The sequence below is a fragment of the Chinchilla lanigera genome, unplaced genomic scaffold, assembly GCF_000276665.1.
Source record: "Chinchilla lanigera isolate Chin_1 unplaced genomic scaffold, ChiLan1.0 scaffold00039, whole genome shotgun sequence".
In the NCBI taxonomy this organism is placed as follows: domain Eukaryota; kingdom Metazoa; phylum Chordata; class Mammalia; order Rodentia; family Chinchillidae; genus Chinchilla; species Chinchilla lanigera.
Window position 1 is genome coordinate 2,696,292 of NW_004955440.1, and position 14,184 is coordinate 2,710,475.

Sequence of the window (14,184 nt, forward strand, 5' to 3'; positions counted from 1 at the left end):
ATACATATATATATGTATATATGCATACACATATATTTTAAATCTCTTAATCTTAGGCCCTAGAGCAAGACTTCTCAGCAATGGCACTGTATAATTCTGAAACAGAAATGTCTTTGTGGGTGTAGTCCTATTCACTGCAAGATTTTCAGCAGCATCCTAGGTCTGTACCTACAGGATGTTCCCCAGTTGCATCCTGTAGTCATGACAATCTAAAATATTACAGCCATTTTAACTCTGGGGGATAAAACTGCTCCCAGTTGAAAAGTACTCTTCTGGAAATCCCTTCATTAAGTTTCTAAGGTGTCCTTCTGGACAACTTCTAGGACAATAATAGCAATTATGTATTTGCGTCTCCATTTCTTTTAAAAATTTCAAATTTTTACTCTTAGTAGTTTATCTCAAGTATTGTTCTTGCTCTCACACACATGTGCACCTGACAACATACTTTGAAACAGCTGAAGAAATGTTTCACTGTATGGGACTATTACAATTTCTTTAATCATCCAAGCCTATTCCTCCCAACATACCTACCATTGATGGATTTTGAGAATCTGTATGCATAGAAAAAGGTAAAGAACTGAGACTGTGATGTGATGGCATATGAGGATGAGAGATTATGGGTACATGAAGATCTCAAGGGATAAAGGGTTTTCTTTGCCAATGTTGCAGTTTGGTTTGTTGCTTTTGATCTCTTCCAAAGCAGCAACTGGACTACACAGCAGGTGACCACATTTCCTCATAATCTTTGCATAAGAAAGAAGTCCACAGAGAATTGGGGTTTGATCAAATTCACTAAATATCTCATATGTTGTTATAAAATAATTGTGATTTTATGTACCATTTTCTTTTAACTTATCAGTATTTCATTACTGATTAGATAAGATGCCTCAGATCTCCTATAGAAATAGCCATGAAAAGTAATTTAATACAAAACAGAAAAGACAATTCATACCTTTTGGTAGTATTTTGCTTGGCTTGTTGCTTTGTGATCTCTTCCAGAGCAAGAACTGGACTACAGAACAGCTGCCCACTTTTCCTGATTATCCTTTGCTTCATGGCAGTCAGGCTATTCCATTCTCGAACAAATCTCAAAATCTGGCAGAAAATGAAATAAAAACAGTGAACAGCTCACCAGCCACACTCCTTTGAAAGTAGAGTTATTCACAGCATGAGAAAACTCATATTTTGTTATATCACTGAAACAGGATTCCTTCCATACTGTAATTTTCATATTTCTATTGCAATTTATGGCCATTTCTAAAGCGATCTCTTCAACCCAAAGATTTTCTAAAAGGCACATTTTAGGACACATAATGTGTGCCCTTAAAACACACACACCAATAAGGGACCAACAGTGACAATGTGCACATCAAGACCAAAATAGGTCTAGAAGAACGTACTCCAGCAGTAGCCAAGGCAAAATTTGCCTTGGGGACAGCAGGCTGACAGAGCAACAGTGCAGTATCTGAGAAGCACTTTGAATCTGATGCCTAAGTTATCTTAGGAAAAATAACCATCAGTACATTTGGGACCTTTTAATTAGGGTTGCCATTACTCTTATTAGTTGATTATATGTAACTGGCTATTTTTTGGGAATCTGAGGGTCAGGATTACCTGATACCAAAGAAAATAGCCCATTGCTACCTTTTCCTTTACAATAAGTACAGCTGAGCCAAGGGCAATGCTTTTTTTTCACTCAAGGGGTGAAAAAAAATCACTATTTCCTTGTTTTAAAAAAATGACTGTACAGATCAGTCCTTGGACGTGGTGACCCTTCTTAGCAGCAAAGGTAAACCAGCCACAGATTAGATTTAAGGCCTCTCTGGCAAGTGTTCGGGCCTGTAACTGCACACTGCTGCTTCTGACAATGAATTGCTCTCAGAATTTGTCAGTGTTAAAATTTACCCTTGATGGATAAAATGTGATTCTGACAGATACAAATATCACAGTTGCTAATCCTGTGAATGAGATGTGGGGATGATTCTGCCCACAGAAACAGCAGCTCTAGGTGTGATCATCTGCCAAAGAAACAGATTTCACATTTATTCTTAGCATCCGGGTAATTAATAGACATTGCCTGAGTAGACAGAAATGCAAGCAGTGATTTGATTTTGTAATAGGTCACAAAGCACTGCTTTATCAAACTCAAAACAATCACTAAAGTTACTAATATAACTATATTTAAAACAAATACAACTATTTTATTTAGAACTATCCTTACCAGAGAGCGATTTTGTTTCAGTTGAAAGCTTGCTGGTAAGTCTTCCCAAAGGTCTAATTTTATATCCAAAGGAATGAAATTATAGTTCATCTGTTTTCCATCCTGATTATAGGTTAGAAAGATATTATTAATCCATTTTTGTCTGTAGGCACTAATAATTACCTTAAAAGAAAATAATTATATTATGGATAATATATCCAGTCTCCTTGAAGATAAGCGAGGGTGATTTAGAAAGTTCTAGACAACGGTCTCCTAGCATCACTCCCTGGAGGACGTACGAGTCGGGGTGGGGAGCAGGTTCCCCTCGCTCTCTAGAGAAAAGACCAGCATTGCTCCCACTCAGCCCACACCTCCTACCTGCAGCCTGATATACTGTGGTTACTGTCCTACAACACCCCTTCCTCATGCCTAACCTTAGAGATACACGGCGAACAATGAAATCTGTATACTGAAGATCAACATACGAGAGTATCATCACATCTTTGAAGTCACAGCAGTGTAACCATTCCTGAAGTCACAAGTAAACCTCTTTATAATCACTGAAAATATTTCTCATTTCAAAGTAGGGCACCATGAAATACTCTGAATGGCTCTCCCCAAACGGGTTGATATACTTGTGATAGGAACAAGGGAGTAAGAGGTAGACAGAGCAGTTCTAGAGAAGTTGTTTTGAAATTGGCTTCCACGAAGTCACAGTTTTGGTCCATGAAGACTCACTGCCAGTGGCACTACCTGGACAGTAAGAAGAACTGCATCAAGGTCCCAATAATCAGCTGCACAATGCCCTGAAAACTTAAGGGTAAAACGTAACCACGTACGGGGTGTACACAATTAGACACAGGTAAGAGGTTATTTCTTTTTTAAAGAGGAAGAGGAACATCTCATATGAAAATCTCTCATAACAACAACAGCTCAACTCGTATTCTAATTTTCTTAGCCAAAAAGAAATGTTACAACTCCCACAACCACTTTTTAAAAAAACCCACAAAGCACTTACATATTGATTAAAAATTTAGATATGTAATTGTAAGCCTATATAATATGTAATTCTAAAATGTAGAGATGTAACTGTAACATGTAATTCTAAACTCTAGACTTGAAATTCTAGCTGAAGTGAACAATTCTAACATGACACATGAGGGTAAATACCTGTTACTGATCTTTCTTTTCAGAGGTACAATACATAAACTAGAGTTTTTATCCAAATTTCTACCTCTAGGTTTTATTTTAGCTCTTCGTATGTAAAGGGAAAGCTTTTATATCAACTCTATTGTGTCTGTGAAGACATGACAACATTTCACCTGCTTAGTGACACACGTTTAGAAAATTATAGAAAGTGAATGAGAACATTTTATGGTAAAGGGCCATACATGCTTACAACAGTCAAAAAATATGCTTGAGATTACGGACAGCAGCGTCAAGGAGAGGCGGCCAGGCACACAGGCAAGGTGGCAGAACCGAACACAGGCCAGTGAGGCTGATGCTACAGGGTGCGTGGCAGCAAGCACACTCCAGCCTCCACCAAGAGTTTGAGGTAGTTTCCCTCCCTGTCTCCACCCCTACGTTTATTCAGTCTGCCAGAGGTCTGGCTTCTGTAAAGATGCAGCTGCTTCTGCTACTTCAAAGGACAAGTGCAGGAACTAACACTCAGAGTTTGTGAGGGTGAGGCACTGAGCTAAGTATTTTACAGGATTTAACTCACTTGATCTTTGCAACAAATCTTCTCCACATTTTACAGTTGAGGAAATTGAAATACAGAGTACTTAAGTAATGTGTCCAAGATTACACAGTAACAGATTTTTTTTTGTCTTTTTGAGACAGGGTCTCTCTATGCAGTTCAGGCTGGTTTTGAGCTCACTTTGTAGCTCAGGCTGGTCTCAAACTTGCAAAGATCCTCCTGCCTCAGCCTCCTGAGTGCTGGGATTACAGGTGTGCAGTAACAGATTTGAATTGAAGCAGTCTTTCCCTGAAGTCTATGTTGTTAAAGACTCTGTTGTGTTGCTTCTCACTGTCTTTAGGTTTAACATAGGAATTTGATAATTAGCTTTATGGAAGAAAAAAGTAGTTGCTGATCTCACTGTTAATGAAATTGACTATCTTCACTGCAAAATGAAAAAAAGGGAGCTTTCTTCTATGTTTCAAGCTAGAGAATCTGAAATGAACCATGAAATGTGTACAGTGATGCTTACCTTATTATAGAGGTGAATCCTATCAGTGTTCTTACTTGCACAAAACATTAAGCTGTCATATAGTGGCAGAGCGTCGGAGCTCTTCAGTTTCTCTAATAAAAAAGACAAAAGAAAAATTGCTCACCTTTCTTCTTCCTAAGAGAGTGTATTTTAATCTTTTTCAGGTTGGAATGATAAAACAGCTATATCAAAAATAACAAAATATTTGAAAAAGAACATATACCTAGGCTTGCAATGTAATTCTCATGCCGGCCATCTAAGAACACTGGTGTATACGGCAACCAGCTACAGTACTTTTCATTTTTGCTCATGACCCAACAAGAAAAAAAAATTAGAATTCATAGAAAAAGATATGAGAAGGACCGAGCACGGTGGCTCACTCCTGCAATCCCAGCACTCAGGACGGGATGCTGAGGCAGGAGGATCACTGAGAGTTCTAGACCAGCCTGGGCTACAAAGTGAGCTCAAGCCCGGCCTGAACTACATAGCCAGACCCCGCCTCAAAAAGAGAAAAAAAAAACCAAAACAAAACAAAACAGAAGACATGAAGGACACTTTCCTGTCACCAGGAGCTGCTATCAGTCCTAAAAAACTTAGCACCTACCCTTCTGCTAGCGTGCACTGAAACGGAGACTAAATGGGCACCCCTTCGTCAGCAGGAGTCCAGCTATGCGGTGTGATCCAAATATACAGTGAGCGTTTAAACTACAAAATTACAGTAAAGAGCACAGTGCCATTAATCCCCGGGAAAATACTCTCCCTCACTTCAGACACACTTATCCCATCATTCTTGCCACTTTCTGAAGCAGCTCTGAAGTCTTCTCATGAGTATCTTTGCAAGGTGTGATAAACAATATGGTGACTGCGGCTGCTCAGTGGCATCCAACAGGAAGGTGAGTTTATCAAAAACACTAGACTGTGTCCTCACACCTGATTCACCAGACCTGACATATCACTTCCTGCTCCTTCCCAAAGTCAAAAAGGCCATGAAAGGTAAACATTTTGAATTGATTCAGGACACTGAGGTAGCTGTGACAGTGTAACTAAAGACGCAAAAGACGTTTTCCAGAGCTCCTTTGGGAAGCAGTAAGAATGATGCAATAAGTGTGTTCAAAGCAGGGGGGAGTATTGTGAGGAGGATTAATGGTAATGTGTCTTTTACGGTAATAAATATTTTCCAAATTTATATAATCACTATAGTTTTTGATCATACCATGTATGTTCAGGCCACCTGAATGCCCGATTCCCTATGGCCTGGTGCCTCACTTCCCAAAAGAAGATTAGTGGATATAATTGTATAAACTTTTTCTCAGTCCCACTGTCTAATATTCTGCAGGACAGACAGAATTATCAAAGCAAATCTAAATAATAATTACGGTAAGTACACATGCAACAAACCATGCACTGTTTCAAGTACTGTCCTAAGTATACCTCTTACAAATAAATAGTGCATTTTAAATACGTGGAAAATAGGGCACATCAACTTGCCCAAGAGGATTTAAACCCAGTAACACGGCTCTAGAGCTCGTATTCTTAGCTTGGCCATAGTTCCTCAGTGACCGTTGAACATACTTTCCCATATCTAGAAGTGTATGACTTGTAGCCATTCTACTTGGCGATGCTGTCAGGTTATTATTTTTCTAATCAAGGCACTGGCCACTTAACAAATTTGGCTTATGGTTTATTCCTGTATTTTTAGATTCAAAAATGTACTTTAACATCTCTGAAATTGGTGTGTCTTACAGTCAATTATAATAATGGGACTGTACAATCATTTTTGGCCAGGTGACAGTTGTGAACTAGCTGTCATTGCCTGAGCACCCATAAGCTTAGTCAATAGCTGTAATACTAGTGTCACTTCAAAACCAAACACGAGGCACATGTATTGTTGTTACTACATGTATTGAGTTTAATTAACTTTAAAATTCTTCAGTATGACTTGGTACTGAAAAAAAAGCTATGTGTTTTAAAAACACTTAGGTACAAAGTAGATCATAGATTTAATATCAAAGAAGCAAACATATACCAATGAGAAAATAAAATATCTTATTTTGTTGCAAAGGAATAAAGGAGTGCTTCACAGGATCTAACTAAATGAACTGTGCAAATACAGGAAGCTGTCTTATATTTGATTACTGATATGTGCAAAATGGTTGCCTATTATACGCCAAGCAAAGCAACTGAAGGCAGGGGATACTGCCAAATCCCTCAGAACAAACAAAAGAAATGTCAAAGCAACAGAGGGTGGTATGTCCTGGTCTGGGATACTGTTAAAGCACTGTGTCACAGTTTAACTGGCAGAGAATTTTTTCTTTCTTAATGGTCTGTAAAATAAGTGTATTTCATAATCAGTGTATCTTCATAGTTAAAAAGTATGCATTAACACCTAAAGATCAGAAATCATTCTTTGAACTGGGTGTGGTGGTGGATGTCTGTACTCCCAGTGCTTGGGAGGCTGAAGCAGGAGGATCATCACCAGGAGTTTGAAGTCAACCTGAGCTATATAGTGAATTTAAAGTCAGCCTGAACTACAAAGCGAGACGTTATCTCAAAATAAACAAATCATTCTCTGAGAAAAAGAATTGTAAGATCAATTCCAAGTCAGTTAATAGTCATTCCTGGTGACTGACAGCTGTGTTGGGGGCACATGTCTCTCTTTTCACTGTTTCCACACATCGTAATCTAATGGTCCAAGATGATAAGTGATTTATCTTTGGAGACACAGCCACCCTCCCGGACCGCTGCAATTCTAGGTGGAAAATTACAGTTCCAGGGTAGTGCGCATTGCTGCGGTCTTAGAAGGGGAAGCAGAGGTAGAATAAGTGTTCAGCATAGTGAGCCTCCTTGGTCTTTCTGTTTTTCACGGAAACCCATCTTAGTGGGAAGATGTAAAGCCTGTTTCTTGTGTGGAATTCTTATTGATCTAAAACGTCAAAAAACAAAAAAAAAAAGCAGGGACAGGCATGGGCGGGGGGGATACTGGCATGGTGTGGAGTGCAGGAGGCCAAGGTAAACTTCACCGGCCAAATGGAATTTCTAAAAGCCCAGTGGTGTTTAAAAAGTATTTGTAAGAACAAGCCAACACATGCCTTTATCCATAGGACTAACTCACAGCAAGCAAGTCAGCATTTCTCTGCTTTGGTCCAGTTAACAACAATTACCAGGTAATTATTCCTCACCTAATATCTGGCTCACTGAAACATATTCTGTCCTACAACTAGAGCTTCGTCAGCACTTGAGGGTTTTTTCAGCAGGAACAAGGAAACTAAAGACACAAAGAATATATGCCATCTGAACCTATGCTCTTTACTTACAGGTTATTAAAATTACAGATAAGGGCTGGAAATGTAGCTCAGTGGTACGGTATGTGCTCAGTATGCATGAGGGCTCAGGTTTGATCCCAATTTCAGAAACATACAAATAAAACAAAGCAAGCAAACAAACAAACACAAACTAAACAGGATTCAGTTCAAGGTACTCTTTGGGAAGACCTTCAAGAATTAGAGGGAAGGAAGGTTAAAAGGAAGAAAAGAAGGTGTTTTGAACTCAGATATTCTTAAACAGACATTTCATTTTAAAGGAATAAATCTAACTCCAAATTGCTATATGAATGTTTAATAGCAACTGACTTAGAAGAAAAATTTCAGAACCGGAAGCAGTGGTGAATGTCTGTAATTCCAGCACTCAGGAGGCTGAGGCAGGAGGATCTCTGTGAGTTCGAGACCAGCCTGGGCTACAAAATAAGTTCAAGGCCAGCCTGAACTGCATAGTGAAACCCTGCCTCAAAAACAAACAAACAAACAACAAAAAAAAAACAAAAAAATCAACAACAAATAATCAGCAGTCCCATTCCAACAATTTTGAGTTGATTCTAATAAAAAAAATAAATCTGTAGGTCACAATGGTCACTAAATGAATAATAAGGAAAGTAACCTAAAAATATTCACAGTCTTTTACAGTTGGTCCATATAAGATAGTACTGTATGACTACAGGCTGGTATTTGCTAACCATCACAGCTATAATTAATGAATGGGATCAAACAACAAATAAGTAAGTCAGAAACACTACATGGCTGGCTCAAATGTAGTTATGATTCAGACAGTCTTAAAATTATGTTTCTTAAAAACAGTTTCTTAAAAAAGTTTAAAATATGCCAATTAAATGTAACCAAGTAAAAGAATTCATATTAAAGGATTAATGATTTGTTAAGACGATGTTAATAATCTGCCAATATTAGTATTTTGTCCAAAGCACCTCCCAGAAATCAAAACAACACCCTCACTGTGTAAACAGAGTAGCTTTGGTTGAGAAAGGGCAATAGGCCTGGTGGCAGCACATGCAGCTATTTATTGGTTTTGCTCCATGTGTGGTGTCTTAATGCCAATAAACATACTCTGCTCTTCCAGCCATCTGGTGCTTAAGGATGTGGTTACAAATGGTTGTTATTTTCTTTTACATAAACAAGAATAAAAGAGGGCCAGGGATATAGTTCAGCAGCACAAGCGCCTGCCTGGCAAGCACAATGTCCTGAGTTTGATTCCTGGTGCCAAAAAAAGTGAATAAAGAGACCTGGAACAAGCAATGACAAATCTAGCAGTATTATGTGTTAAAGTACATGGCTATTATCTGGAGCTAGGAATAGAACCAAGACTTACCATCACGTGGCTGGGCTGTGAGTCTGTCCTCCCTCTCCTCTTCTGACATTTCTCCCTTGTTCTCAGCCAACTGGTCAGGTTCTGATTGTGCAAGGACTTGTTTTTCACAGTCTGAGCTAGTTTGAAGTTTTTTGGAGGTGTTTTTTGGAGAATCGTCTTCATTTTTGTTTATAGCCTGGATAAGGTTGGGGCTGTCTACTTGTGGGATTATTAAAATAAAATAATTACCATTTAAAAGTATAGTTTAAAAATGTCATAGCTAGGTTTTGCAAAAAGAAACAGTTAATGATTCTTGTTCATTCTTTTAAAAAATTTACTGAGCATCTACTATTTTCCCAGCACTAGGAGCTAGGGAGACAGCACAGAACAAGGCAGGTAAGTCCCTGCTTCCTGGGGTTCCATTCTAAGTGGCAGAGGTAGACAAAAAGAGCATCATCACATGGACAGTCAAGCTGGATTTTTGTAGGAGAACTGGGGGCAGGGGAGAGTGGTAAGTAAAGGGTAGAATCCAAAAAAATTGAAGGAGAAATATTAGAATACTAATCCTGAAGTGCTGCGGGGCCAGATTCTCAGAGTTCCACGTCAGTTCAGATCTGCTCATGTACCTAGAAGCCTAGCCCAGAAGCTTATATCCTTGGATTCAATTCTGACTCCATTAGAGAGTTTTAGGCACAAGAATAATGATGATTTACTCTGGCTGCAGTGCAAAAAGATCACAGCATTCTTGTTCAAGACTACAATGGTGACTACCGAGATCTGAGAAAAAGAATTACGATGACTTTCCAGCAGGAGGGCAGCACTAAAGAGAAAGTGCTTGAAATCGAGGTTCATTTTGGAGGTTATATGATAGATCGAGTGTTGGAGGCAAAGCAGAGATATTGCCTAAGTTTTTAGCATGATGCAGGGAAGACTGGGGAGAAGATTTGGGTGTTAGATGTGATGATGGTAACAAACAAGAATTCCATTCTGGATGTATTAAGCTTGAGGTTCCCATTAGACATCCAGGTGGAGATGTTAGTTACATAGGCCACTGGACATGTCCAGTCTGGAGTTCAAGTGAGAGAGATACATCTGGCAATTTGAGCTACAAGGTGTTAGGAATAAACTACAGATGTTAAAAACAAAGCGAAGAGTTACATGCTGATAAATATTAGCATTCAATGTATACAGTACCATATCACATTTTCTCTAATGTATTAAGAGAAAAAATTAGCAATTTTTACATACTCTATTATTCTAATATTGCTCCTTTAATTTTTTGGACTCCACCCTTTCCTCAAAGACTTCTACAGGCTAGGTGTGGTGGTGGACGCCTGTAATCCCAGCACTCAGGAGGCTGAGGCAGGAGGATCATTGCGAGTTTGAGACCAGCCTGGGCTACAAAGTGAGCTCAAGGCCAGCCTGAACTGCATAGCGAAACCCTGTCTCAAAAAGACCAAAAAAAAAAAAAGAAGACTTACATGGAAGGCACTATTAAAAAGGAGATGAATCAAAATTATTTCTACTTTTCAATGCTTCTGGTATACATCAAATTAAGTTTGGAAATCATTATGCCAAATTGTAGTAACATAAATCTAATTATTTTAACACTAACAGCCGGGCGTGGTGGTGCACACCTGTAATCCCAGCACTCGGGAGGCTGAGGCAGGAGGATCTTTGCGAGTTCAAGACCAGCCTGGGCTACAAAGTGAGCTCGAGTTCAGCCTGAACTGCATAGTGAGACCCTGTCTCAAAAAGACCAAAAAAAAAAAAAAAAAAAAAAAAAAAAAAATCCTAAATTATAACACTAACATACAGTAATATCACAGTTATTTAAAATATTTACTTTTCTCTAACTAGACTTTCATATTCAAAAAGATAGTTTATTTGCTTTTTAAAGTTGCTTGACAACTTATTACATCATGGGTCTAGGAACTTTCACTGTTGTTCCTAGTATCACAAAGGAAAAGTCAGAACTACAAAGTCCATATTAAACTATGATTTTTCTTGCTAAATCAGTTAATGTATACACTTATGTGAACAGGCATTATTTTATAGTTGTGATCTATTTTATTTTTATTGCCAGTAGCCATTGGGAATTGTATGGGGTCATGCTAATTGTCACAGGGATAGTATGTAGAAGAAGCTTGTGGTTCCAATTTACTTCACAGACAACAGGTGTCCACATTACAAATATAACCACCCAGATGGCAGACTTGTCAATTTTGGTAGGAGCACCCACAAGTGAAAGAGAAAAAGCTTAGCTACTGATTACATTTTCCTTCAGATCAAAACTAAGAGAGGAGAGCAAGGCAGGAAAGAATTACAGTATCTGGGTTTATATTGGGCTTTCTTATGTAGATATTCCAAATAATTAATGTATAATTGAAAATTAGTTGTGAGCAATCATTACTACTGATAAATAAAATGAGTATCTTTAGATTCCAAAACTGACAATTTGACACTTTTCATTAGCATAAAAATCCTCTCTAAAATTGGAAACAAAAATACTAATGATCTTTTTCTTACAAACATGGGTATTAATAAACATTTCAGACACTAAACATCAGGAAATGGGATATCTCGCTATAAAAACATACTTAAGATAGGTTTATGATTGCTAACTTTAAGGTAATGTTTTAGAAAGGTAGAAACTCATAAAGTGGACATCAAATTAGCTCCTTAACCTTTCAGAGTTTTTAGTTGTCAAGCAAAAACATAGCACGATGTAGACTGAGTAGGCAAAGAAACAACACTGAGTTATTTTGCTATTTAAACAAAAATAATCTATAATTTCCTTAAAAACAAGTATCTCTACAGAGGAAAGAAAACAGCAGGACTATGACGGTAAAGCATATTTGCTACCATAGCAACAGAGCTTCTATTCCTGCCCACTCTATTCACATCCTGTTGACATTAATCAAAAATGTTCATTTGTGCCAAATTAATGTCATATCACAGACACTTGAGGATATACATTCTTGACAGAATCAGTAGCTTTTCACATTCCACAAGGGATAGACTCAGTCTTCGGTATGGGAATTCTTACTCCATTTTACAAGCTAAATCAATGCTGAGTCACACTCACCTTTGGTACAGGAGTCTCTAAAAGCACTGCTATCTGAAGATACTGCTGCTAGCCCTACCTCCATGGTCACCTTGCTTGTACTCACCAGCACTGCCTTGAGGATTCTCACACATTTCACAATAAGGTAGCACTGAATTATTGATATAGGTGCAGAAATTACACTGCCAGCCCTTCTCAGGAACGGATGGGGTAGCTGATGGAGACGTGGCTTCGTGGACACCTTCCACGACTGCAGCTTCAGTTTGTTTGGCCCAGGGTGGTTTCTTGTCCAGGAGACTGCTGCAGTCATTGGTGGCAACTGATTTCAGTCTTTTAGCTTCAGGTTCAAAATCACTTTCAAGAATATCTCTTGTATCTATTTTTCTAGGGTCTGATGCCAATATAGTATGTTTCTCTTGGAATATCCTTGATTCATCACAGGAGGTCTCCGACTGTCTTTTTTTAGGTTTTGGTAAAAAGAATGACCGAATATCATGCTGTTTTTCTTTTTCAAACTAGGAAAGAAAACAGTTACCAAATTAAGAAGCAATTGCTCTTCCTAAATGAAAGAGTTTAACAAAACATTTTCAATAACTGTATTGCCTTATCCTTTGAAAATCTTTCAAAAAATGAACTTAATTATACTATGACTATATATATCATTACCACATCCATGTATTTCCTGCCTTCCTACTTAGCACTTACATTCCAACCACTTTGTATATATTAACTCATTTAATCCTCATGCCACCTCTATGAGGTAGGTGCTATTTATTATTCTTATACTTGAGATGAGGAAATTGAAGCTTTAGTGAGGTCAGGTAACTTGGCTAGAGAAGTTATGAAATGAAATATACTTCATAAACTATCTGTCCTAGATGTATGTCAGAGAAAAGGGACAATTAAATATTTTGTCAATCAATAACCTAGAAAAATGCTTTCAGCCCAAAGTATGAACACAGTATTTACAATGTCAGTCATATTAAATGTTAACTTGACCAGGAAGCACCAGGAATCATAATAGTCCAAAATATCTTTAGAACTATCAATTAGAATAGCTTTTTTTTTTTTTTTTCTTGTGCCGGGAATCAAACTCAGGGCACTTGCTGGATAGGTGCTGTGCCACTGAGCTATATCCCCAGCCCCATTATAGCCTTTTTAATACATACATTTTAATAATTGTTCTTGCTTTTAAAACTATAACTTCTGTGGCCATAGCTGGGGCTTTGGATGTGGAAGATTTCGTGTAAAAATATAACTTCTTTTAGCTAAGAGTACTTATAGCACGATCTCATATTTTTCATTTTCTTTTTAATGAGGAAATCTCAATTTCCTCATTAGAGAAAGTAGGATAGTTATCACCATGATTGAGTAGCTGGTAGTAAAGTTAAAAGAGTTAATTTATAGAAGCCCTGCCAGAGGCTGCATTTGCGGGGAACTATGTTGGACGTCCTCTGCGGCAGACTGTATTTCCAAAGATGGCCACATCGGTTCTTATCCTGTTAATGTGCCCTTTTCACAGTGCCATGCTGACACGCTTCCATGGAGAAGTAGGGTCTGTGTTCTTTTTGCTTGAACCTGGGTGGACCTCTGTAACAGTCTCATTCTTCAGTGTTCAGTTAAAGTGATTGTAGGTGACATGTTTGTTCACTGAAGGTGATATGGCTTCCACTTGGCTGGCTCCCTACTCACCCTTCCTCTCTTTCTCTAATGGGACATCTGCCCTGGAGCCTGCCACCATGTGTGGGGAAGGCCACGCCATGGAGGAACCATGTACGGGTGTTTCAGCTGACAGGATAAGAAAGGCCCACAGGAGCAGCTAGCATCAATTTCCAGACATGTAAGTGAACAAGCTTTCAGATGAGTGTAGACCCCCGTCTCTGGATCTTCTAGCAAAGGCCTCAGTCATGCTGGAGTAGACATGTCATCACTGTTGTGTCCTAGTGTAATCTGTACCCACTGAGAAATAATATACAGCTACTTTATTTTTTTTTTTAATTTTGAGACAGGGTTTCGCCATGTAGTTCTGTCTGGCCTAGACTCACTTTGTAACTCAGGATGGCCTCGAACTC

At 38.4% G+C, this 14,184-nt stretch overlaps 1 protein-coding gene across 7 annotated transcripts in view; it reads right to left on the reverse strand.

Moving 5' to 3' along the window:
• The window catches only part of Zranb3 (zinc finger, RAN-binding domain containing 3), a 224,819-nt gene that overhangs the window by 13,251 nt on the left and 197,384 nt on the right, over positions 1-14,184 (reverse strand). For 6 of the 7 annotated variants that reach the window (XM_013517481.1, XM_013517482.1, XM_013517480.1 and 3 more), the window contains 5 exons: positions 12,219-12,627; positions 9,067-9,264; positions 4,411-4,502; positions 2,222-2,323; positions 953-1,095 (listed from right to left, as the gene is read on the reverse strand). In XM_013517481.1, coding sequence (XP_013372935.1) covers positions 953-1,095; positions 2,222-2,323; positions 4,411-4,502; positions 9,067-9,264; positions 12,219-12,627 — 944 coding nt within the window. The remainder of the gene's footprint in view (positions 1-952; positions 1,096-2,221; positions 2,324-4,410; positions 4,503-9,066; positions 9,265-12,218; positions 12,628-14,184) is intronic. The other variant, XM_005390762.2, reaches the window with a different exon arrangement.